The 26,676-nt window shown below is 43.0% G+C and overlaps 1 protein-coding gene across 3 annotated transcripts in view; it reads right to left on the reverse strand.

Annotated features, from left to right (window-relative positions):
- Positions 1–2,261: 2,261 nt before the first annotated feature.
- The window catches only part of RASSF1 (Ras association domain family member 1), a 39,876-nt gene continuing 15,461 nt past the window's right edge, over positions 2,262–26,676 (reverse strand). For 2 of the 3 annotated variants that reach the window (XM_079964452.1, XM_079964454.1), the window contains exons 2-6: positions 22,528–22,652; positions 7,125–7,229; positions 6,221–6,518; positions 5,330–5,445; positions 2,262–3,925 (exon numbers count right to left, since the gene is read on the reverse strand). In XM_079964452.1, coding sequence (XP_079820578.1) covers positions 3,779–3,925; positions 5,330–5,445; positions 6,221–6,518; positions 7,125–7,229; positions 22,528–22,652 — 791 coding nt within the window. In that variant the 3' untranslated portion in view covers positions 2,262–3,778. Of the gene's footprint in view, positions 3,926–5,329; positions 5,446–6,220; positions 6,519–7,124; positions 7,230–18,343; positions 18,910–22,527; positions 22,653–26,676 lie in introns of those variants that run through there. The other variant, XM_079964453.1, reaches the window with a different exon arrangement.

The following is a 26,676-nucleotide window of genomic DNA, read 5'->3' on the forward strand; positions in this document are numbered from 1 at the left end:
CTCAGTTACTAGGGCTGCACTGAAAATCCACCTTTTTTGATCTTCAGGCCAAAAGTATATAGTGATACCTTGGGTTAAGAACTTAATTTGTTCTGGAGGTCCGTTCTTAACCTGAAACTGTTCTTAACCTTAAGCACTTTAGCTAATGGGGCCTCCCGCTGCTGCACGATTTCTGTTCTCATCCTGAAGCAAAGTTCTTAACCTGAGGTAATATTTCTGGGTTAGCTGAGTCTGTAACCTGAATCGTATGCAACCCGAGGTACCACTGTATTTCAGAGGCACAATGTATCCCTCGTACCCTAAGTTATGCAAAAAATCCTATTCACCGGCATTTTTTCCTTGATCTTTTACATCTCCCCCTCTTACACTGGGTTGTCAGCTTGATAATATGAATCACCAACCTGAAATGGGAACCACATAATGAACTGGATGTCATTTTGGAAGCAGTAATGCTTTTGAATATCAACCAGCCGCTGGAAACCACAGGAGTCCCAGAAGTACTCTTGAGCACAAATCCTGCTTGTGGGTTTCTCACAGCGATCTGGTTGGCCACTGTCAGAAGATGCTGGACTAGATGGGCCATTGGCCTCATCCAGCAGGCTCCTATGATGTTCATAAGACACTATGTAGCCTGATTTGGCTATGACATCACTAGTAAGGACAAACAAATCCAGTTCAGAATTGTTCTTGAACTGGGTAACTCTTTTAAGTCCTTTTACAGCATACATTTTCCTGTTGTTGAAAATGGAGATGTATTGAAGTGTTTTGTGAGAATCACATGCAAAAGGGCAAAAGGACCCATGCTTTGGCTATAAAAATCTAGTTCACAAGTTATTGGACTGAAAAATAATTTTGCCAGCAAGATGGCGCCCAACCCGCAAGCTTGACAAAGAGCAATCCATTAAGTACAGAGGAACTATATGGCCACAATTTGACAAGGACTGAGGACTTTGCAGCACTGAGGTATGGATGACACTGTCTCTGGTCCTTAGGGAGTCTCTATGATATTCTGGGGTTTATGTGCAGTCTGCTGTGCCTTCAGCCGACCACTTTGGTATCCAGTGGCCACACCGGATTTTTGTTTTGCAGATATATTTGTTAAGTACAGTACACTATCCTGCCTAGGCCTGAACTGCAAGGTATGAAAAAGAAAGTTTTGTTGTTTTTTTGAATGTGCCTTTTTATATTTTATCTTATTGTACCTTTGGCTATGAAGTGTTTATAAATCTGCAAAATGAAATAAATAATATGAAATGGCTTGTGGATCCCAATGTACCTGACAACATTATTGGAAGCAGGCACCAAGGCAGTTGTGGGAGATATAAAAGGCTTATTAACCAATAAATACATGGATTTACAGAACTGCATCAACACCTTCTGCATGTGATGTCCTGTGGGGTCTTGAGGGCTCAACAACTCTCTGTTCTAAGGAAGGCATTCTGTTTAGGGGTCACCTATTCTGCTTCAATTCCAAAGCCAATAGTCAATACAAACTAGAGATGCGGGTGGTGCTGTGGTCTAAACCACTGAGCCTAGGGCTTGCCGATCAGAAGGTCAGCGGTTCGAATCCCCGCGACGGGGTGAGCTCCTGTTGCTCGGTCCCAGCTCCTGTCAACCTAGCGGTTTGAAAGCACGTCAAAATGCAAGTAGATAAATAGGTATCCCTCCGGCAGGAAGGTAAAGGGCATTTCTGTGCGTTGCTCTGGTTTCACCAGAAGTGGCTTACTCAAGCTGGCCACATGACCTGGAAAAACTGTCTGTGGACAAACATCGGCTCCCTTGGCCAGTAAAGCAAGATGAGCGCCGCAACCCCAAGAGTCGATTGCGACTGGACTTAACTGTCAGGGGTCCTTAACCTTTTAATACAAACTGCTTCTTGCTTTGAAATATAGTTTGGGTATCAGAAGGGGCAATCAGCAACAGAAAATGTTTTGAAAAATAAGGATTGCATTTTAGAATTCTCTCATTGGCATCTACACCAAACTGAAACCATCCTAGGATGTTGTAATTCAAAGCTGTGGTGGACCCTGATTTGACCCTAATCTATCATATATCTACATTTTGATTTCATACCAACTGTTGGATGTCCTTGTTGAAATCTGAGAGGTGGGTGGGCAAAGGGCCAGAGTTAGGAGCACAGAACAGGAGTACAGTCAATGGGAGAACTGCATTTTCCACTTATACTTCTCTAGTTTATCGACTGTGGAATGACCTTATTGTCCAACATAGTAGTAGTTCTCAAACACATATTACACCACGCATTTCTCACCCCTGAATCTTTTATTGAATTGTATACAAGCAGCGCCATTCATAACTTGAGCCCCCAAGGTTTTAAATCCATTGGATTCTCAAGACAGATAACAAGACAGTCCTGATTTGAAAAACTACTCTCCAGAACGGTCAGCCAAGTCTAGGAGGTCCATTTTCCTTTGGATACCTGGTCTGGAGAGTGTTTCAGAGTGTTTCAGACTTTAAAAAGAACAAAACACTTATTGCAGTACAAATACCCCCTCCACCAATGAAGTTCTACTACTACACAGAGAAGGTTTTATTTCCTGCCAGGTCGTGCCCAAGTCAAGGTTGCCTTTCAAGACATACACACCAATGCCTCTCATGCATGTCTATGAGAGATTGCAACATATAAAGGAGGGTGGCCAAAGCTATGGTTGCTTTCAGCAGAAGAGAAATCTGAATCCTGATGATGTTACATCCCTGGTTTTCAGATTTTTAATAACTAGAGACTAATAAATTCTGTCTGGGCAATAAAAAGTGTCTCTCTGTTCCTTCTTCCATGGGTTATTTGGGGGTCCTTGATCACTGCTCTTACCATACTATTCTATATTATATTGTTTTTTATAGTCCTTTTTTCTGCGGAATCAACCATAGTCCAAATATCATTTCTAGATACTATTTGTATTGCAATTATGGTGCATTTTGGTCTGCATGTCCTTTCCTATGTATTAGAAAAATAATCAGGAACTCTACCTTTTCTTTGGGTTCTGCTAATCAGAGTTTCCTTTGGCATTTTTTGATTCTGGTTCAATTACTCTTGAATCCCATTCAGATCCATCTGAGATGGGAGTCAACAGACATTTTCGTCATTGTTTTGTATGACCATAGTCTGAGCAAAGTCTATATAGGCAGGTAGTTCCATTCTGCTAGCAGTCTTACTGTTATATGAATCAGTATCAATCTCGACAAATAAAGACATGATTGAACATATCAGATCAATCCATGGGCCTTCAAAGTTTGATTCTGATAGAAATACAAAAATGGTATTGTGAAGGAAGGTGCTTGCTAAGGCCACCTCCCTTCTTGGGAATACATCAGAATTTGAGGCCACTTTGATTTATTTTGCTTATGTTAAATCTCAAGTGATCTTTACACCAAGCCCACATAAACCTCATTTGGACACACTGTAGGTATAAAAGTGGCATTAGCATCCTGGCACTTTGAAAGTAGCTGCTGTAGCAAGGCTACTCAAATTCTCATCTTCAAACACATCCCACAGGCACTTCCTTACTTCCCCAACTGATCCCATTGCATCATGCATGCAACATCTCTATTAACCACTCACTCCATGGAGAGCACACACACATGCACCAGTCACGGGCTCACAAACCCCTGTTGTCCCTTTCCCACCCTACGCCCCTCCAGAGATACATTCAACCCACACAATCGCAGGATTGCTTCACTCGTAGTCTTCTTGGCTTCACCACTTCTCTGCATCTGGCATCTTATATTTACTGGAGTGCTGGGTCTGGGATGGAGCACCTCGTCAACCTGGTGTGCGGGTGGCCAGAGCTTCTTGCATCTTTTGGCGGCAATGGGAATATTTCTGCAGGATCTGTCGAATATGCTCTTCCTCTTCACGCTGCAAGATACGCAGGAAGTTCTGTAGCTCAGGCATGCTAAAGGCATCCCACTGCAGAAAAATGTGAAAAAGCAAGTAGTGACCACAGTGCTGATGGCACTTGTATTAGTATTACAGTCATGAGCTCAGTGGTACTCCAGGTAGAAGCACAGCTTTACTGGTAAGGAGGGAACCTAGACTCGTGGCAAGAGGAGCAAGGGGTCAATGATGTATGCATGTAGAACAAGGCAAAAAAATAGCCAGAGTGTATATAAGGGTGGTATATCTGGATTTCACAATGCTCCAAGATTCAAGAACAACACTGAAACAGGACTGCACAGATAACTAGCATTTTCAAGATTTCAGGAAAGATTTTAACCTAAAGTGAGCATTTGTTATTGCAAATGCTAAGACATCTCTATGAACAGTGTAGAACAGATCCTTTTGTAATTCATTCTCCCATGTTATACACTCTTGACCCAGGGAATTAATTAATCAACAGCGTCTATGAGTAGACCAAGAACTATGTTCTACCACATTAATTCCATTATGTGAGATTTTTTCTACCATGAATATCACCTTTAAGAGCTCTGCTCTATAGTCAGTCTTGTTCTACAATTAAGTCCTTGGGTCATTGTCAATGGGGCAATAAAGTGTCATCAAGCCACAATGTTTGAATTTTTAAATCATGCTCTAGAGAATATTCTTTTTTTGCTGAAGGTTCAGCCCTTAACTTAAAAACTCCTCAAGCTCCCATCTATTAGAATGTATCATGTGTCAACATGAAACAAGAACAGATAGCCTGTATGCTGCTGCTTTTGTTCATAGTTATAAATTAGCAGTAGTTTTTTTCTGAAATACATTAAATCAAAAGATGTTATGATCCCCAGCATTAATTGGCATCCAGTTCAGCATGTTTGACTTCAAGTTTTTCCAACCATAAAACTCAACTATTTGATTGGGGAAAAGGCTAGAATAATTTAATTCAGTTTAAATGCTATGTTTGAACCAAAGCTTTACTCAAAAGAGCTTTTTTTTTACTGGAACGCATGTAAATATTTTAAGAGATGACAAATAGCACATATTGCATCCCCACACACCCCAATTTTTTAAAAAAGAAAAATAACGTAGCACTGGCAGCTGTTACTAATTTTTGCAAACCCACAGAGCTGTGCACCATGTATGTTCAAGGTACAACTTCCTGACAGAGTACAAATTTGTATTCACTGATTATGTTAAACAATATATTTCTAGAAATGTAATGTTTTATGCAATAAAAATAATTGTGGGGAAGAAGTTTCTACTCTGCATCACTAGTTAAAGCCAACCACGCAACTGGAACTAGGAGCATGAGTGCCCTTCTTTTATCTACTGAGATAAAGATAAAAGTAAACTTGATAGCAAATATTATAGGCTTTGTCAGTTCCACATAACTTGACATGGAACCTCAGACAAACCATAAACACAAATACTCACATTGACTTCTCCAGTTTCATTTTCCTTCAGGACAAAGCTCAGTGCTTTTTCACTAGGGCCAGCTAGTAGCCGGAGACGCAGGGGCTGCTCCTCATCAGAAAGCTTGCGGAGATATACTGACACACAAGAACATTAGAAGCAGGGTTAAATGAAGAACTCAATCACCCTGACTCTGTATAACAGTCACCTGGACAGATCAGACTGGCCCTTGTTTAATTTAAGCAGTCTATTTTTTGCCAGCAGAGGGTGCTGTTAATCCACTAGTTTTCAATTTCCATTTCTTTTAGTAAGCAGTGCTGCAGGGAACAGGTCAGGAAAAGAGGACGTAAGGACGATTCAGCTTTTCTTCCTTCCAGCCTGCCTCAGTCAGCAGCAACATAAAATGATGAGACACACTCTAATACAGACCTATAATTAACAATAATGAGAATACAGTCTTATATAAAGCTTCTCTGCTACATCAGCAGAAACTTCAAAAATGAAGTCAGAACTATATTTAGAATCTTCAGTAGAAAGTGAACAAACTTGCTCTGTATGATTTACAGACTGCTTTCTCTTAACCTCTTCTTATTCTAGGACTAATTGCTAAGATTACATCACTTGGTTTCAGACAATGTATTAATAAATCAGCTTCACAAGTAAGTGCAAAAATTAAGGGTCCACAAAATTTTACTAGCCTCTTTGCTCATTAACACTTATGTTAGTTGTTCACTGCACTCTAACAACCTAAGCAAAGAAATGAACTTCTTCCCATCTGATAAAACCTTCCTTTCCTGGCCAACTGGAACCAATTTTTATTTGCTGCAGGTTACTAGGCAAGCTGCTGTTTAGAAGTCTGCAATATGTTACATGTTGGCTTCTCAAAAAACTGGGAAGGGGGAGATCAGGTACCTTGGTCATCCTTTTCTGTTCTCTCAAAGAGGGCAAACTTGCGGGGATTGTCAACTACCATGAATTTCTTCAGCAGAGCTTCAATGACCTCACTGGCACGTGTACAAGAAATTAAATGCAGGTGCTTGATTGTGTCCTTGGGTAGGTAGAATGAGGTGCGCCGCTTTACTGCCTGGCTGCGTGAGGAGCACTTCCTGGTGTCCTGGATAGAGGGCGCCTTCTTATTGGCAGGTACCGAGACAGGCCGTATCAGCTTTAATTGCACCTTGATGAAACCAGTGTAGGAACCATCTTTGTTCTGTAGGAGCAGAAGTACAGTAAGCATTGCATGAGGGTCACATGGTTGTAAAAGTAAGAATAAAAACAGGCTACAAGTCAGTGTCTCTGAGGGGCAAAGAAGCCAAAGTTAATTCTTACAAACCTTGGAATGAACAGGGTTTTTCTACGAATACAGGATGCCATCAAAACAGGGATGGAATATGCTTGTGATGATTGCTATACAGTAGTTTTCATTTTAAGGATTACAATGATGGGACAGCAAATGTAGACATAGGCCTCCCAAGTTCAGCTACCAGGTTATACAGGTAAAACTGCCAACCTAGCAGTTCAAAAATATACCAGCGCAAGTAAATAAATAGGTACTGCTGCGGCTGGAAGGTAAATGATGTTTCCATAAACTCTGGCTTCCGTCACTGTGTCCCATTGTGCCAGAAGTGGTTTAGTCATGCTGGCCACATGACTTGAAAAAACTGCAGACAAATGCCAGCTCCCTCGGCCTAAAAATGGAGATGAGCTCTGCACCCCATAGTCGAATTCGACTGGACTTAACCATCCAAGGGTCCTTTACCTTTTAACCTTACTAAGTTATACAAGGGCTAAGAATGATATCTCTCCTGAAACTTACCAAGCTCATGAAGAGGTTGCTGTTGATCTGACTGTTGTATTCTTTTATCCTTTGCTCAATCTCAGTTTGGGACAGAACTGGCTTGTCCCAGTCGATCTGTTCATCCTGCAGAAGAGCAGGTAATCTGGAATTAGTTTTCAATGCAATCCCACAAATATAGTTCATTTCCCTTCATGGCAAGTTAAACAAACATTTGTTTAGATACAAATGATCAAGTAGTGCAGTGGATCAGACCTTGTATAAATTATGGAGGTGGTGTCAAGAGAAACTACAGGTTTCAGGTGAAGCTTTCTACATGCCAGTCCTCACCACTCCTTAGCTTGCTTTGGGGTTGAATGAACTCATTATACCAAGAAACAAAAACTTCCTGATTTCCATTCTCAGCTTTGAATGGTAGATTACAAAATCCTTGTGTGCAAACAAATCATATGTGGGTGTGAGAAGAAGCTGATAATCACATCATGCCTGCTTGGTGTTACATCACCCCAGAAATATGACTGTACATTGGCCCCATGATTAATATGCAACACCCAAGGATCAGAATTCTCTTACCATTAAAAAGGCTACAAAGTAGACTTATGCTGTACCTGCAAACTGCAGCATCTAACCACACCCTGAATTCCCAGAAGCTGCAAGAACAGGTATTCAGAACAATAGGGGTTTTACCAGTGTGGCACACATGTGCCTGCAAGGGCCTTTCTTTGTACCCACTGGGTCCCCTCCTGCACTGAAATGAAGGCATGAAAGAAGTATTCTTACAGACAATGAAACCCCCCTCCTTTGAATACAGTAATAGAATGCCGTATCCACTGGCTTTCACAGTACTGCAAAAATAATTTTTTATTTTTGGTAGGACACATAGAGGGTCCTCTGTCATGAAGAGAAGCCACCATACAAAAAATCTGCTTCAGTACACCAAAAAGGCAACCACCCTTCTTGTGAAGTATTTGCTTTACTAATGCAGAGACCAGGGTTCTCTATTTAGAGCCAAACATCTACTCTCAAACATGCAGAAACGGAAGCAACACTTTTCCAAACATTTACTTCAAACTGAATTATGGAGAATTACATTGAGATACAGTTTCACCTCAAGGATCTAGCTCTACCTCAAATAGGTACTTTGGCATTATGCACCATGGTGGTAATTCCAAATGGTTTCCATGTAAAGTAAACTCACTATGGTTTACGTTGCTAATACATGAAACAGGAATCCGACTGAGATTAAAAGGTAATGGGGCTCTCAGAACCAAAAGGATAAACAGAGCCAGCTTCTTAAGAGACATTAACTCCTGACATTAGTAACTTAATACAGTATAGCCCTCAACCTGCTGAAAGCCAGGAATCTGTGCAATAAAAAGTTTGCTTTAATATGTACATTGTAGCTCCTCTACAGAAGAGAAACTTCCTTCTACAGTACCTCTAGAATTACATGCACAAAATGAGCACCCTTCTACATACACACCCACAACCAGTTTCTCTTTCAGATTTTCAGAAGAAGTGAATTGCTCATGGTTGCATCAGCCTCTTTTCCTGTTGACATCACTCTTTTTGGTGGGGGGAGGGAGACTGTAGGGAATTCCAGATGAGCTCACCAAAAACCAATCAGAAATCTCCAGGGATTACTGGGAACCACTTCCTTTCCCACTGCATGAGTAACCACATGAGCAAAAGGAAATGGGAGAGATCAACTCCTATTCTCCCAGGGTCTCCTTCACAGAGGAGACCTATGAATAAAGCAATATGCAATCCTCTACATAGTATAAATATAATACAAATCATTTTAGCTGGAGACATGAGAGCCAAGCAATAATAATGCATTTGTGAGTCACTGACAATATTTGTTATATGACCTTATATACTACTTCTAAAAAAATAAACCAGGAAATATTTTATTGATAAAGGTGTATATTCATAAAAATACTGTGAATTAGAAAATGAACACAAACATCAATCACAATAACAAGAAAAGGAAGCATGAAGATAAAATTATCAAAAGAAGTTCTAAGATTTCATCATATCTTAACAGCCTGAGAAGAGCCTAGTGCTTCAAAAATAATTAAGTTAAGGCACCAGGTAAGAGGCTCTCATTACTACTAGTCTTACCTCATTTGGTGGTGTGACCCTAAGGAAGGTGTCCAAGATAGATCACAGCACACAGCAGGTTGGTGGGGTCATATAGTGTTGGCCACCTGTGCCCATGTTGTGTGGAGTTTTGGAAGAAAAGCACCATCTCTTTGAATCATGTACAGAAATTAACCATGAGCCAGTGCTGGTCTTTAAGCAACAGCATGCCCTTCACATGGCCCGTTAGCAACCTTGTGGCTCTATTTTGCAATAGCTTGATAATACTTAAGCCACAGGAGTAACTCCCAGGAATTAGTTCTCCCTTTGAAATTTAAGTGGCTTGAGGGACGTGGGTGGCGCTGTGGGTTAAACCACAGAGCCTAGGACTTGCCGATCAGAAGGTCGGCGGTTCGAATCCCCACAACGGGGTGAGCTCCCGTTGCTCGGTCCCTGCTCCTGCCAACCTAGCAGTTCGAAAGCACATCAAAGTGCAAGTAGATAAATAGGTACCACTCTGGTGGGAAGGTAAATGGCGTTTCCGTGCGCTGCTCTGCATGACCCGGAAGCTGTATGCCGGCTCCCTCGGCCAATAAAGCGAGATGAGCGCCGCAACCCCAGAGTCGGTCACGACTGGACCTAATGGTCAGGGGTCCCTTTACCTTTACTTGAAATTTAAGTGGCTTGAGAGATTGTTTGCAAAGGAAAATAGACTGGCATTTTTTGGGCACACCTCATGTGAATATGTGCCAAATTCAGCATTACAATTTAGAGTTGTACAGTTAATACTTGCAGAAGAATGGTACTTGGCCTAGAAAACCTGGCTGTGCGATAGCTCAAGACATTACAAATTGCCTGCCTACTGGCAGTTCAATCTAGAGACAACTTATTTTACCATTTAGCTGAAATGGAAAAATCCTTCTGATTTCCAATGTTTAAAACAGAGGTGCGGAACCTCTAGCCCATGAGCCAAATTTGGCCTGGCAGAGGTCCCGATTTCATTTTCCCAAACCATGGCCGCTTGCCCCACATATGACATCCTATGTGATGTCAAGTGTGGGGCAGGTAGAGATGCAGCTGATCCCTGCAGAACAGCTGCATTGATTGAGTGACTAAGTTCCCATGGGAAACTTGACTGCACAGCAAATTCCTGCAGAAAACAGCTTTGCCAGGTGTATGTTTGGCACTGGCAAGCGCAGGGCTGGCAAAACCCTTGCACTGCAGTTCCCAATGCCTGACATCCTAACATTTTAAAAACAATGTGTGATGGACTTTGACAGGTGGGTGGGACCTTCTGCATACCAATCATTTGGTGCTATAATGACTTCAAGTGATTTACAGATGGGTTGTTCTGCCCAGGGGAGTAGGGAGTGATAGGAATCTGGGCCAAAAAGGTTTCCCACCCCTGGATTTAAACCATGAACTTTCAGCTCCAAGCATCCCATTCTCTGTAGGCAGGTAGTTGTAGCCCAGGCACTTTTAGCTGGCTTTTTCCATTAATTTTCTTACTCCTAAAGCAATGTCACATACCACTAAGCCATATTCACAGGTGTGGTGAAACAAAGTCCATTTCTGTGCCATATAAAACTAGTGAGCACTGTGAATTACAGAATAATGTATTGCCACTTGGTTCACACAATGCATGGCTTGCAAAACAACAAGGTAAAGGTAAAGGTACCCTTGCCCGTACGGGCCAGTCGTGTCCGACTCTAGGGTTGTGCGCCCATCTCACTTAAGAGGCCGGGGGCCAGCGCTGTCCGGAGACACTTCCGGGTCACGTGGCCAGCGTGACGAAGCTGCTCTGGCGAGCCAGCACCAGCGCCGCACACGGAAACATGTGCAAAACAACAATGTACCCTTGTGTGCAAAACAACAATGTAACCTCTAAATCTAGATGTGTTCAAAGTACAGGGCAGATATTCCATGTGCTAGAATCATCGGCACTATAATTTTTTTATGTCAATTTAATTTTGCTTTTTGTTTTTATCCATGCCTTTTATATGGCTTCCATAGCTATTATAGGTAGTATATTACAGAGTAGTAGAGGAGAAGTGCTTGCAGTCTTCTCTGTTTCAACTGCTCTTCTTTGCCTGCCAAGGCAAACTACCAACTGCCTTTGGAAAGGATACCAGGAAAGTGAGTAAGAAAGGTGAAATGAAGTCTGCCCCTGCTTCAGCTGGAGTCATCCACTACTAGGTGCCCTGTGGGAAGGATCCTTATGGCTTGGTATTTGCTAATTTTGATTACTGTGTGCGAGTGTTAATATGCATTGATGGTACTTGTAAATAATTTTGGAAGGATTTGTATCCTGAAAAGTGTAATATAAATAATTGTAACAAGTAAGAGAGATGGGGTGCCTCCTTTCCCAAGCAGAATCAAGAACAGAATCGGCGCCATGCTACAAGTGTGCCTCACAACACAATCTGCATGAATTACTTCTTCAAGAGAGTCCTGGGGAGATACTCTACTTACATGGTTGAAATCATCTGCCTAGTCAGCACACTCATTTATGTAGTATTCATATTTTACAAGCATTTTAAAAGCTTCTAACCCATCCCCACAATCCACTTTATGGCTGGAGAACCAAGGTCAAGAGTTACTTTCTTCAGAGTTTTCCAAGATCAGAGCTTTCCAAACTGTGTCACGCAAATGCTCTCCGTGCTGCTCCCGGGGTTGGTACCCTTTATCTTTACCTTGCTAGTAAAACTGAATTACTGTGTCACGAAATTATGCATGTCTAAAAAGTGTGTTACCAACATGAAAGGTTTGAAAAGCTCTGCTATAGATGAATCCTTCAGAGCTAAATTGCTTATCATATCCCTTCAACAAGGAGTTGCCATACTAGCTATATAGAAAGATTTGCAGCATATTCAGCTTAAGGGCAACATGCTATTCACTCTGTTATTGTGATCCTGCTTAACAGACCCTAGAAAATTTCCATATTAGCTTTTTCTGACATAAAAAAGGTAAAGGACCCCTGACAGTTAAGTCCAGTCACAGACGATTCTGGGGTTGGGGCGCTCATCTCGCTTTACAGGCCGAGGGAGCCAGCGTTTGTCCGGAGACAGTTTTTCCGGGTCATGTGGCCAGCATGACTAAGCCGCTTCTGGCGAACCAGAGCAGCGCACGAAAATGCCGTTTACCTTCCTGCCGGAGCAGTACCTATTTATCTACTTGCACTTTTGGCGTGCTTTAGAACTGCTAGGTTGACATAAGGCGGCGTCAAGAGGATAGAACAGATTAAACAGAACTACTAATTATCCTACGCCCTCTACATGTTCTTGCATTCTCCCAATCAGCTCTTCCACTGTCTTATACCAACTGCTACATCCCACAGCAGCAGGAAAAACATTTACATTCACACTAAGTCCCAAGGAATAAAATTGGGATTTTATTTATTTTATATTTACCAGGGAATGGGACATAGCCAGCAAATTATTTAATCTAGTTTCCTCTCCAACAAGTAGATGTTTCGTAGGAAGTAAAGAATGCCACCCTCTTCTTGCTGCTCATCAGTTAACTAGGCACAAGATTACAGTAGCAGTGAGTTCTACAGAAAAAAAAAAATCTGTCTAAACCTGCCATGCACCACTCTACAGGAGCTTACATGCAAACTGACAAATCCAGCAAAGCCTGGATTGTGGGAAGCTGGGTGTATTGGGGTGGGGAACATTTCCTATGGATAAAGTTTTGACCCAAGGAACAAAATGGGAAGTTGCTGTATCCTGTGGAAAAGAGCAAGAGGAAATCTGCAAGGGTGGAACAAACAAAGGGGAAGATGGCTCTAGATAGGATAGGAAGGGCAGCTCCTGCTCCCCCAACACACACAAGGTAAACAAGTCAAGTTTGGGACACAGGCATCCTGTTTACAAGACAAAGAGCCATCTCTAGGACTCAATCCTATTATACAATTTAGAGTATACAATTTTTTGATGTCTCCTGCCAACCTAGCAGTTCGAAAGCACGTCAAAGTGCAAGTAGATAAATAGGTACCACTCTGGCGGGAAGGTAAACAGTGTTTTCGTGCACTGCTCTGGTTCGCCAGAAGCGGCTTGGTCATGCTGGCCACATGACCCAGAAGCTGTACACCGGCTCCCTCGGCTAATAAAGCGAGATGAGCGCCGCAATCCCAGAGTCGGCCACGACTGGACCTAATGGTCAGGGGTCCCTTTACCCTTTACCTTACTAATGATGTGCAAATGCCATAAATCACAGCTGGGATACTGTAACTGAAGCAATCCAGAATTAACTACCTCAGAGTTGCTTAACAATCATTATATTATATATAAACATGAGCCAACACTGTCTAATGGGCAGTGTTACCTCAGACCTAGTGTGCTCAGGCACAGATACCAAGAACAGACAAACTAAGGCCCGGGGGCCGTATCTGGCCCAGTCGCCTTCTAAATCTGACCCACGGACAGTCTGGGAATCAGTGTGTTTTTACAAGAGTAGAATGTGCCCTTTTATTTAAAATGCATCTCTGGGCTATTTGTGGGGCATAGAAATTCATTCATCCCCCCAAAAAAAAATATAGTTCAGCCCCCCCCCCCCCCCCACAAGGTCTGAGGGACAGTGGACTGGCCCCCTGCTGAAAAAGTTTGCTGACCCCTGCACTATATGGTTTGTGACCTGTGGGCACCTTAAATACCACTTTATATTAAAATGTGCCCATGCACTGAAGTCTTTGCCACAGGATATTATACGGGTGCTCTTCTCTCTAAAGTTAAAGGAGATGATAACCAAAGAGAAGGTATTCTCAGCTATTGCACCATTATCTTTGGAATGTTATCCCCAGAGAAGCTGTCCCACATATTCTTGTGAGAATAAATTAAGTAAGGATTATAAAATTTATAAGCACCAAAGATATAATAGGATGATCCTATCACAAGGAAATTGGGCCCTTTGTATAGCCTAACTGCAATTGTATTTTCAAAAACATATGCTCTTGCTGCAGTAAGTGGTGTGCAATGCTGAAATTAAAGTCGTAATTTAAAATTAATTTCAAGTCTGTAGCCATTAACGGTACTTGTGAGCCTACTGACAATGCAATTTTTTAAAATCCTAGAAGCCTCAGAAGTCTATTGTCTAGAATTTTTCTGGAACTAATTATTAACTTTTATGAATATAAAAGATATATAAGTATTGAGAGTTCTCCTGCTGCACTCTGCTTGGTACAATGACTCATTAGATAAGATTTGCTACCACCTGCATACTTCCGTTTAAGATTAGACCCTTTCCAAAACACATGATTTAGAAAGACACTAATTCATGGACTTGACTGTGCCATATGTTAAAGCAGCTGAATAGCTTACTTTATGAAGAAGGAAGAAAGGCAGACTTTGCTATCATCATTATCAGTTCTGACCTCAGGAGTGCTCTCATATGAGTAAAGAAAAAACCGTAACCTCAGAAATTAATTAACAGAACATAAACCCCCAAGCGTGAGTGATGCAGGACTGCTAGGTTGTGCCATTCTTTGCTGAAACAGGGGGCACAGCATGAAGACGAAATGCCCTGCAAAGACTGAACCCTCTGAGTCCCTACACACTAACACTAGAAACGTTAGCTCAGGATAGCTGCTGGATTCCAGTCCAATATGGACTCTTAGCTGCATTGCTGTGGCCAGGGTTGTTTTGTTTTTGCTGTGCTTTTCTTAGAGCAGTTTTGTGGTATATGTGGCTTTTATGTAAAGAAAAACCAACAGCGAAGATGGCCTGTGCACTCAGTGACTCAGTCCACATGTGAACAGGAAAGAAAGGGAGCCAGAGAGAAGAGACAAAACCTCAAGTAAAAGAAAAGGGGGGGGGGACTTGTATTGGTCAAGGGATTTAAGGTTTAGAACTAAAGGATGACTGCTATTCTCAACACTTCTCTAGTGTCCTCATGGTTCAACAGATTTCCATAAAAAGTGCCAGCAACATAAAACCCATGCCAATTCCAGGGTTCTGCCCCTGTTGATACCAGTGTTGAGCAAAGAATCATGGGGCTTAATTCCTACTGAAATAAGCAGCATAAGAAGATGCCTGTTGGGTCATACCAAATGTCTATCTAGAAGACTAGCATAAGCTACAGTCAACATGCCACTTTTTATTTGTCCAAGTCCCTGGTAGTCTCTCCTCCCTTCCCCGCATATATAAATGAACATGGGCATTCCCTGGTGTCCCAGGAGAACATGAAGACAGACACAGCATAAGCCATCAGCAGACCACTTGGGAACAAGAAAAAAAATAGTTTACTCTTTCACTGGATGGGGGGGCGGAGAGAGGGGGCGAGAGAGAGAGAGAATGAATTGTTTACATACTGAGATCTTTAAAGTTATTGGATCTCAGCAAAAGTTAACTCTGTATTAGTCACAACCCTTGGCTAAAGAACATTTCCAGTTGTGCATTCATCCCATGTCAAGCTGCACTTTTGGGACTCACTGCAGGGTTTCTAAACTCATCTTGTCTATCCTGTGGAGGTCAGAAAGATACATATATTCCCCCTGGACCTGAGTGGAAACTCACTGGTGGAACTTTACAATACTGTACCAAACTTCACACCAAGGCTATGGAAGGGTAAAGGGCCTTCAGTCCCCATTAGACCTTGCAAACCACATCATGCTTAACACATATTAATGGGTTTGTAGTTGCTAATTTCACATCACAGGTCTGAGGGGTTGTTAGATCAGTATCTTGGATCATTTGCCAACTCCCACATGCCTTTCCATTCCTCCCTCCTACCATTCTCTTCACATGATGCAGACTAACTGTATTTCAACCCTGCTTTATCATACTTAATCAGAGGTGACTAACGTTTTCTAATCAACAATGCATCCCAAGATGCCTACTGCTTCTACTTTGTCTTCATCATCTGTGGGTCATGTTCATGAAAACCTCAAGAAGAAGAGCTTATTTAACTGTTGATCACACTGACTCCTTTCTCACCGTCCAAGTAAATTAAGAAAATTCCACTCAGACCTAAGACAGAATGAAAACAGCACCTCATCTACAAAAGAACACTTTATATTTGGGCTCTACAACCCTCTATGTAAGGCTCAGTAGTTGTCACCCTGCAGACAACAAGCCCAGACTCTTTGGATGCAACTTGCACCTAGGTGTCCACCCCCACACTTGCTTTGAATCCTCAGGCAGGCTCAGCTGCTCCTGGTTACACAATAATAACTAGGCTGCCTTTTTTCTTGGCATACTGGCAACTGGGAAGGAGCATCTAGTAGCATGAAGGCAAGGCTAGAAAGAGAAAATGCTTTGAAGGAACTGTTTTTTCTGCAACACCCCTCCTCCATACTAATCAAAGAGAGCCACTCTTAATATGGTGCCAATCTGCATCTTCATAGTGCTAATGTCTTTAAGGGAAATTTAACAAGAGCACTCACTTCTTTGTTAGGCAGTCATATACATACACTTCATCCTATCAGAGACTTGTCTAAAGGCTAAGTGCATTTCAACATCACAAAATTGCTTGTATCTTTTTATAAAAAGCAAGATATCAAGCTACTAGAATTAGCTTTAAGGAATTAAGGACTGGTTCTTCTGGTTCTGGGATCTCTCTTATTTAGATCTCTGGACAATGCTCTTTGCCAGATGAAACAAGCAGGTTCCCATTTCAGATATTGTCCCAAACAACTTATTGGCACTGATTTGATAAAAGCTACATTTCATTTCCCCACATGCACTGCCAGTACCAAGGTCAAGGTTTTTTGCATGATTCCTTGCTTAAGCTGGGATGCTTAGTCTAAAATGTATGAGACACCACATATTTTGATCCAAACACTCGAGAATAAGAAAGCAGCTCCAAAAGCGGCTCCCTGATAGACCAAAGCTAGAGGAATCATTTTTGTTACTTTCATTTGGTGGCAGCACATAAAGGATATCATCATTGCAAGCAAAGCTCATCATACTTAAACCCACATGAGTGAAAAGTTTATGACCAATTGGCTATGTTGGTCTTTGCAGTGATACACACACTAGGGCTTGGCCCATGTAAAATTAAAATGGATGATAGTTATTTCCGCTGTCTTGTCATCGCATTGTAGCACCATGTGGTAATCTCATCTTGTCCCCAAGTGACCATTCATGCATTATTCTCAAACAAAGCTTGTTAAACTGCCATGATGCCGGATGTAGACCCCTTTTAAGACATAATCCCACACCTGTCATTACTATTAGTCCTCCTCCCAAAAGGACTCTTTTCCCATGATATCTGGAGCAACCACATGAAAGAGAAGAACAATTTTGCTAGCCTGGAATGGCAAAAAACCCAAACTCACCCCTTTTCAATTTATTGTCATACACATGCTAATATGGTGGAAAATACAAGTAGTCAGAAAAAGAGAGAAACAATACACTCATCCAGGCAGAACAAACTGCATAGTACCATCAAAGGCAGTGCCAACCTACACCTCTGTGTATTCATGTTGCTCTCATCCCATACTGTACTTAAGAGAGCCAGTGCCCTCTCAGTGAAGCTCTGCCTACATCAACACTCTACATAAGCACTTTCACCTTTCCTTGCTCAAAAGTAAGTTTGTGCTCAGGTTTGGAGCCCCACCCTACAAATAACACAATTGTGCTCCCTGCTGTTCACCGCAATCCCTGGACCCATAAACCAGCTACCTACCCAAATGCTACTGCATGCAACCTAAATCGTTCCCCCCTCCCCCAACTGTCCTGTATTCTCGACTATGTCTTTGGCTCCTCAACAGTGAACAGACATAACTGGTTCCGTTTTCGAGCTAACTTCAGGGAGACAGAAAAATGAAGGGATTTCTCCTGCTCCGTTCCTCTCAACCCTCCAGCCTGCTCTCCAGGGAAGTTCCAAACAGAAACTCATTCTCACTGTTATTAACCGCAGCTGGTTTCGCGTTTGACCGAAGGTACCTTCCACCCGCTTTCGGTTTATGGAAAACCTAATGTGTGTTTTTTTTTTTGGGGGGGGGGCGCGAGACAGAGACATTAGTGGGCTGGTCGGAAATACTATGCCTTCCTTCCTTCCTCTCCCCGCGCCAACCCCTATGGATTTGGGAGCTTGGGAAGGAGATTCTAACATCGCGTGGGCTTCCATCCCATCCACACAGCGAGATGTAAGCGCCGCGCATTTTGCATTAGAGCCGCCTGGAGACTGACGGGGGGTGGGGGTGGGGGGGCTTGCCTCACCTTCTTCTCCTTGTGGGGCTTTCGGATGAAGGAGGTTCGGGCTGTGAAGTACTGCTCTAGCTCGGAGTCCGAGTCCTCTTGGCTGCAGTAGCCGCTGCTAGTGGTGCTGCTCCAGGTCATCTCGAAGGACGGGGTGGTGGCCGCCGCGTCACCCTCGCCCATGCCCAGCTTAGGCTTCTCCTCCACTTCCTCTCGCTCCCTTTGCTTCTTTCACGAGAAGACCCGAAGATCCCCGCCCCGCCGCCACACACCAGCGGACCAAACAAACCCAAGCCGTCTGCGTGCCCAGAAACCCGGCAGGGCTGGGGAGGAGCTGCGCGGCTTCTCTCCGTACAAACTGCCTCCTGACGGGAGGAGGGAACGATAATAAACGCCTAGAAAGGGCAGCCCGCGTCAGTTGGTCGCCTGCGAACCCCTCTTTCAAGCACTGAAGCCACGCCGGCCGAGAGCCGCCTCATGGAAGTTCCCCGCCTTCTGCCGGGCGAGGGCTGCTCGAGTGGCAACAGACTCCCGAGCTCCCTTTGGAGGCGGAGACGCCTCCTCTCCCTCCCTCTCCTGGCAGCCGTTGGGATTGAAACGTATACAGCCCCCGCACGCGCGCGCCTCATTGGACGGAGGCAGGGGAGGCTGACGTGGGAGAAGCCCCCCTTCCGTCGCGGGCGAAAAGCTCGGCTCCGCCCTTTCCCTCTTCTGCGGGAGCGGCCCGCGCAGTGATTTCATCCCCAAGCCAGCCACGCGGGAAGTGGAGTCACGCTTACTGGCGTTCCTCTCCCCGCGCCTTTCAAGTCCTCCCGGAATAGCAACACCCTAGCGCCGCCCTCAACTTAACCTTACGCAGCCCCCCCCAAAAAAAAAGCCAAAAAAAGAAAAGTTTCAAGGGTTGCGGTATGCATTCCCGGCATTCCCTTCCAAGTATACTGTATATATTGTCTGGGATAGGCAGGTTTGTTCGGCTGTGTTTGTAAATCTACTCAGACGTAGGTCTCGCAGAAACATTTTAATAATTGGGTGGTTCATTTAAAAGGCAAAAACGCAGTTTCCCGTTTGGTTGGGTTACTCCACTTTTCTGGGGGGCGGGGCGCAGGGGCAGGGATGTGCACCTGCCAGAAATTCTGCATGTAAGCCTCACACAGATCTCTAGACTTGGAAGAATAAAACTTACTGGATTTCTGCCTTGTGGGTACAAAAATTTGCCACAGTAAGAGATGACTGTCACAAAGACTTTGGAGTGAAGTGTTCCTATTCTAGACAGGACTAGAACTAAAATTCAATCACATGTTCCTTATACTAGCCAGATTAGAAATATTCTAAATTTCCCAGAGCCGCGTGTGCAAACATCACTACAGTCACATGTAGAGAACATATCTGTTATGTACTGAGTTTAGCAGAATTCTAAAAAACAAAGTACAAGCCTATGGCCTCCACCTAGGAACTTTCTCAGATCATTTTCACTATGGAAGAGCTCTCAGGTTGATGGGGCACTGCCTCATAACATTTAGTACATGAGTTAATCTAGTCTTGTTTAACTTTATTTTTGATCCTTTAATCTTTGTTGCTTAAAGTATTTAGTTCTGTAAGTGGTAATCTCTCACCACCCCTTTGCTGCTCTAGACCTAAACAGATAGCATGAATAGCACACCTCCAGGCATTTCTGGTTATAACAGATAAGTGAGGGAGGGAAATCTCATAACAATATATGTTAAGACACCTTTACCAAATTACAAGAAAGAAGATTCTGACTAAACATCAGGGAGAACTTTCTGATGGTAAGAGCTGTTCAACAGTGGAAGATGGTGGATTCTCCTTCATTGGAGGTTATTAAGCAGAGGCTGGATTGCCATCTGTCATGGATGCTTTAGTTGAGATTCATGCATTGCAAGGAGTTGGACTAGATGAATCTCAAGGTCCTTTCCAACTCTATATTTGTATTAAGAGGTCAACGAGATGGAAGAACATTGAAGAGATGACACTTTTAGCCAAAAATCAGGGATTCCTCCCCCACCCAATTCCCTTGTACGTGCATGTCTGTCTGTTTCTGTCTGTCCTGGGAATAGCTTGCAAAAGCTGTTGCTAAGCAATGTAGTTCCATGGCAGAAGTGTTTAGTCCACCACGTGGCAAAATGTTAATTGGCAACGAGCAACGCCAGCTGGGCTGATGGCCTTGCATCTCTAAGTACCTGCCCTTTCAGCCCTCCCTGCCCCTGGGACATGATAGCAGCATCTAGCCCCAGCTGCAGCAAGCAGCTCTGCCAATAACAGGATGGAATTGGATCTGTCAGAACCATGATGAAATCTGTGGACCCCTCCCTTCTGCTAAATCTTGTCTTGTTTTGAAAATGCAAGCTGATTGCTGCATTTATCGAGAGGTACCAATGGCTTCCCACATATGGCAGCACCAAAATTCTCTTAAGCAGATAAGACAGCCAGGGATAAACCCTCCATAATTTATAATATGCCTAGTGCAATGCTAAATATGAGTGAAGATAAGAGAAAACCTAGCCATGTGAAGGAACAGAAGTGATTAGTGTAGGGAGCTCCTGAACATCTTAGGATTTTCACACTTGTATATTGCATCAAAAATCCACTCTGTGTGTGTCTCTTCCTGCCTCATTACAGGCAGATGCAATCTGAAGGGTAATCTGCAACATGTTTACTTACCAATTGAAAACCATCAAAAAGGACACCTGATTTTAATAAGCTTGTCTGCAAACACTATCCTTTCAGACATATTCCTATATACATTTTGGGGAGCACCAGACAAATATCGCACCAAGTCTGGCAAATCTATGAGTCCCAAGAACAAAAGGTATTAATAGAACACAGGTGGGGAACTTCAGGCCCAGGGGCCAAATACAGGACCCTTGGAAATCTCACATGGCCACATACCCTCCACAGGCCACGCCCTCCACTGGCATGGCTCTGCATCCTCCTTGAGTGCTTTTGCTAGGCTGGAATGTGTCCTTGCAGTGTGATAATGCATCTTGCTTGTCTAGATGGAGAGGGGTGTGCCCGTGCCTGAATTTTGCATGGCTGGAATGTAGCCTACTGTACAATGGAGAAGTCACATTTATTGCCCCACTAACTTCTTGCTGCTAAGCCCTGTCTACCAGCGGTGCACCCTGGGAAGTTGCACAGGAGGGAATGCAGCTCTTGAGCCAAAAGAAGTTCCTCACCCACTATAAAAAGAAAGGAAGTATAGTTTGTAGTTCTGGCTATTCCAGCCTCAAAATGACATCTAGCAAGTTAATTTGGCACAAAAGTTACAAATGAACATAAAAATCGCCAGTAAATAGTGTCTCTCCTACCCCAAAGCCATGGTTCATAGTACCAAGGCCAGCCAAGTTATTCTCGAACTTCTCCATCTCTCCAACAGTAAATAATACATACATACATACACACACACACACCAGTTTGCTGCTCTTTCATGACACCCCATATCAGCTGCCTATGACAGTCACCTCATCATGCCTAATGGTTGGGTTGGCACAACTTGCAGCATTTGTGTGAGCATTCAAGTTCTTGTAAAGGAGTGTTTCCGGCTATTCCAGATGTATTTTCTTCAGTGCAAAGAAGCATTTTGCATTTTTACAGCCCCGTGTATGATAGGGTTGCCATTTTCCAAAGACAAAAAATCCGGACCCCCCCCCCACACATTCGGAGGACCCCACCACCACCCCACATCTCCATTGCTCACCCCCTCCCTGCCAGTGACCCCTTCCTCGTCCCCCTGCTCGCCCCCTCCTTCTATCCCCTCTCTTACCTTCACTGTCTTTGGCCTCCTGCTCTCTTTTCAGGCTAGGCACTCCTCCTGGAAAGCCAGGCCGGCCTTCCCCAGGCTGTGGCTGGCCTCCACTGCCTCTGAAGAAGTGGTGCAGGCGCTTCAGTGGCTCTGTGGCCGCGGGGCCTGCAGGGGCTCCAGCCTGGAGGCCACTGAGGGAAGGAGGAGAGACGTACACATGGCCGCCAAAAGTAAGAGCGTCATGGCTGCCCCTTCCTTTTGTGACAGCACCGCTGCTCAGCCAGTGCCCTCAGCACACCAAAAACAAAAAACCCAACCCCATTAAAAAAATAAATAAATTAAAAAATCCTCCTGGATAGTGATCTCACCCTTGAAATCCCAGGCATGTCCTGGAAATTCCGGACATATGGCAACCCTAGTATATGACTCAGAACTATTTTCTTACCACATTGGTGTCTTTTTCTACTGTCTGCTCGTTGCCTTCATTCTGTTCACTGTCTTCATATCTGGGGCCACTGCAGTCTAGCCGGATAAGGGTGCGGCATCGGTAATGACAGATGAACTTACAGTCTAAGGAAAATAAAAAGAAGACAATCCATAAGGCAAGGAAGGCTCAGGAAGAAAAGGAACCCACAGGTTTAGTCTGCACAAGGAAACGCACCACATGTCAGATCTCTGGGGGAGAGCAAATAGGCTATTGCTGCACATCACACAACTTTGCAGGTATGATTAAGCAGGAAGGGGTGGGAGGAGATGCTACTCAAATCTCAGTAGCAATATGTCAATTAGGTTTCAAACTGCTCAGGACCTCCTTTTTCCTAATTCTCAAGAAAAGGCTTACTCTAAGCACTGAAATATATTGTGAGATAGGCTAGTACAGTCATACCTCATGTTATGTTTGCTTCAGGTTGAGCGTTTTCAGGTTGCGTCCCGCAGTAACCTGGAAGTACCAGAAAGGGTTACGTCCGGGTTTCGCCACTTGCGCATGCACAGATGCGCAAAATGACGTCACACACATGCGCAGAAGCAGTGAATCGCAACCCACACACGTGCAGACACGGGTTGCGTTCTGCTCATGTTGCGAACAGGCCTCCGGAACGGATCCCATTCGCAACCAGAGGTACCACTGTACAGTGGTACCTCAGGTTACAGGTGCTTCAGGTTACAGACGTTTCAGGTTACAGACTCCGCTAACCCAGAAATAGGATGAGAACAGAAATCGTGCAGTGGCAGCAGCGCAGCAGCAGCGGGAGGCCCCATTAGCTAAAGTGGTACCTCAAGTGGTTTCAGGTTAAGAGCAGACCTCCAGAACGAATTAAGTTCTTATTTTTTTAAAAAAAATTTTATTAAAGATTTTATTAATACAGTAAGAGGAAAAAAAACAGAATAAACAGAAAGCAAAACAAAAGAAGAAACAGATATAAAAATAACACCTTATAGTAGCCATCTTTTCTTCACTTTTTGGACTTCCTCACATCTCTCGCTCCTACGTTCCAAATTTATACAACTTTAACCAGCAACTTATCACCTTATTTCGATTCTTATTCTATAAATTTCCAATATTTTATCCCTAACTTTGAATATTTTTATCTAAATCTTAAATACCTAATTTTGACATGATATTTATTCAAAATTTATTTTTCTCTTAAAATTCACTCATTCTCATATTCTTTTCAACTAACTTTATGGTGCCATGTTATTTTCAATCTCTCATCCTTCTTAGCACTCATATAATTTACAGTGTTTTTGTAAATAGTCCTTAAATTTCTTCCAATCCTCTTCCACTGCTTCCTCTCCCAGGTCTCGGATTCTGCCGGTCATTTCTGCTAATTCCATATAGTCCATCAGTTGCATCTGCCATTCTTCCAGCGTGGGCAAATCTTGGGTTTTCCAGTGTTTGGCGACAAGTATCCTTGCTGCTGTTGTTGCATACATAAATAATGTTCGATCCTTCTTTAACACCCTCTGGCCAACAATGCCCAAAAGGAAGGCCTCTGGTTTCTTAGGAAAGGTATACTTAAATACCTTTTTCAGCTCATTATATATCATTTCCCAGAAAGCCTTAACCCTGGGGCAAGTCCACCAGAGGTGAAAGAACGTTCCTTCAGTTTCCTTACATTTCCAACACTTATTATCAGACAGGTGATATATTTTTGCAAGCTTGTCTAGGGTCATGTACCACCTATATATCATTTTCATAATATTTTCTTTCAAGGCATTACATGCCGTAAACTTCATACCGGTGGTCCATAACTTTTCCCAGTCAGCAAACATGATATTATACCCAATATCCTGTGCCCATTTTATCATAGCTGATTTAACCGTTTCATCTTGTGTGTTCCACCTCAACAGCAAGTTATACATTCTTGAGAGTAGCTTAGTCTTAGGTTCTACAGAACGAATTAAGTTCTTAACCCGAGGTACCACTGTACTTCATATGCCAAACGTAATCCATTCTGGAAGACTGTTCGATTTCTGAAACATTCGACAACCGAAGAGCAAAGAGTGGTCTGCAAAGTCAATGGAGAAAATTGGGGGGAAAAAACTCAGCAGAAGCTGTTCGACTTCTGAGGCGCGTTCAAAAGCTGAAATGTTTGGCTTCTGAGATGCTCGAAAACCGAGGTACCACTGTATTTAAGGCAGACTTCTTTCTTGCCTTTCTTCTCCCCTCACCCTACAAAAGGAAAGCTTATCTAACCTTTGCCTGATCACACCAGAATCATGGTCAACACTTCATTTTTACTATCTCTAGAATCTTCATTTTAAACTTCTCTGTCTTTTGTGCTTAATATGCAATGCTGGCCTCTTATCTCCAGGGCATTGCTTTAATGCATAGCCATTGTAGCCTCTTGGCAGAAAGACAGACCAGAAAATTACCCCTCCCCTCCCCACTCTCTTCAAAGGAAGAGACATGAAAGAGCCTCTGTCCCAAGGCATCACCTTTCCCTGGCAGCCACTCTGCCGCCTGCCAGGATAAAGGCCTCATTTTAAGAGGCAGCCTGCACTGATTATTTTCTGCTTGGATGGACTGAATCTGCTGCATAGGATATGTGCTCACGTGAGAGGAATGCTTAATGCCACTCACATAGTGTCGAGGCACAATGTTGCCCTCAGCATAGGGAGTGCCCTGCTCCCCTAGGCCTCAGACAATCTGGATGGCCTTGTACTGGGCAAAACAGAAAGATAACAGAACATCCACACAAATGGCCTTCTCCAAGTCTCCCTTTTTTCTTGTGGCCTCATCAAGCAACACAAGCAAAAAATGGTAGAAGGATTAGGGGTTTTAAATATGCTAAGTATGCTGCCTTAAAAAAAAAAAGAATGAAAGGAAGAAAGGAAGAAAGAAAGAGACGCCAGCACACACATTTGCAAGATGTCTTGAGTTATAACATGGAAAGACCAACACACTTTTCAGAGAAGATACATGTTCAGCAACACTATGGAAACAGACTAGGAAAAAATATGGCAGAAATTTCTGGAAATCAAACAAAGCATGCTCATATATTTATTGTGGGAATGCATGTCCTCAGAAATATTTCCAGTCTTTGCCTGGGGACTTAAAAAAAAAACCTGATTTCTCTATGTTGTAATAAGATACAGCATTGTAAATGCTAAACCCTTCTGTATCTGCAATTTAAGCAGGACTTGATTAATCATTATGCTATGTGTAGATTGGAGCCTTTTGTCTGCTGCTGTAGCACCCTGCTTGTGGTTAACGCTTAGCTGGAATGAAATATTCAACGCAGCAATAGAGAAATTAAAATAATAATTTATTTGTCGGACAAATAAATATGAGGCACAGTGGTATATGGTTACCAAGCTCTGGCCTGCCCTCCTGCCATTCTGGCCAGCACTTATATTTCCTTAATCCAGCCCCCTTGCTCCTCCTGTGGCTGCCTCTGTCCAATCAGCCTGGTTGAAATTCCTATTGGCTGTTTGCTAGAACCAATCACAAAAGATACACCCATTTCCTTTTGCCCTTTTATGGGAAACAAAAAGCTATATATTCTTCTATCTATAAATGACAAATAAGTAGTAATATATCTTACATGTGTCTCAACAAGGAACCTTAATTACCAGCTCACCTCTTGCCCTCCTTGCCCTATTGCCCTCCAAAACAAATGGTTAATCTTAAATTTTTATCTTAAACAGATGTCAAGGATCTTGAGTTCACATCATCATTGAAAGATCTCCTTCTCTTGGAGGTCTTTAAACAAAGGCCTGACAACCATATGTGTGCTCTAATGATGTTTCCTGCTTGGCAGGGGGGCTGGGCTGATGGCTGATGGCCCCTGTGATCTCTTCCAACTATATGAAATAAGAATCTAGCATAAGGATTTAACATTTCTTTCTTTCTAAATCATTTGCATAATTACATTTAAGCCAATATATTTAATACATAACATAGATAGCTTTTTAGAAGAATAAACCTTCTCAAAGTAAAAAAGGAAGGGACAGTTTCCAGCCTCAAAATAAGATAGGAAGAAACCTATCTTCTCCAGCCAAGCCAGTTGCCTTTTTCACTGCTCTTGACCTTTCAACCTTAGGAAAATATGGCTCAAGTTTAATGGGAGGCACATGGTTTTATTTTACT

This window comes from Podarcis cretensis (assembly GCF_951804945.1).
Source record: "Podarcis cretensis genome assembly, chromosome: 2".
Taxonomy (NCBI): Eukaryota; Metazoa; Chordata; class Lepidosauria; order Squamata; family Lacertidae; genus Podarcis; species Podarcis cretensis.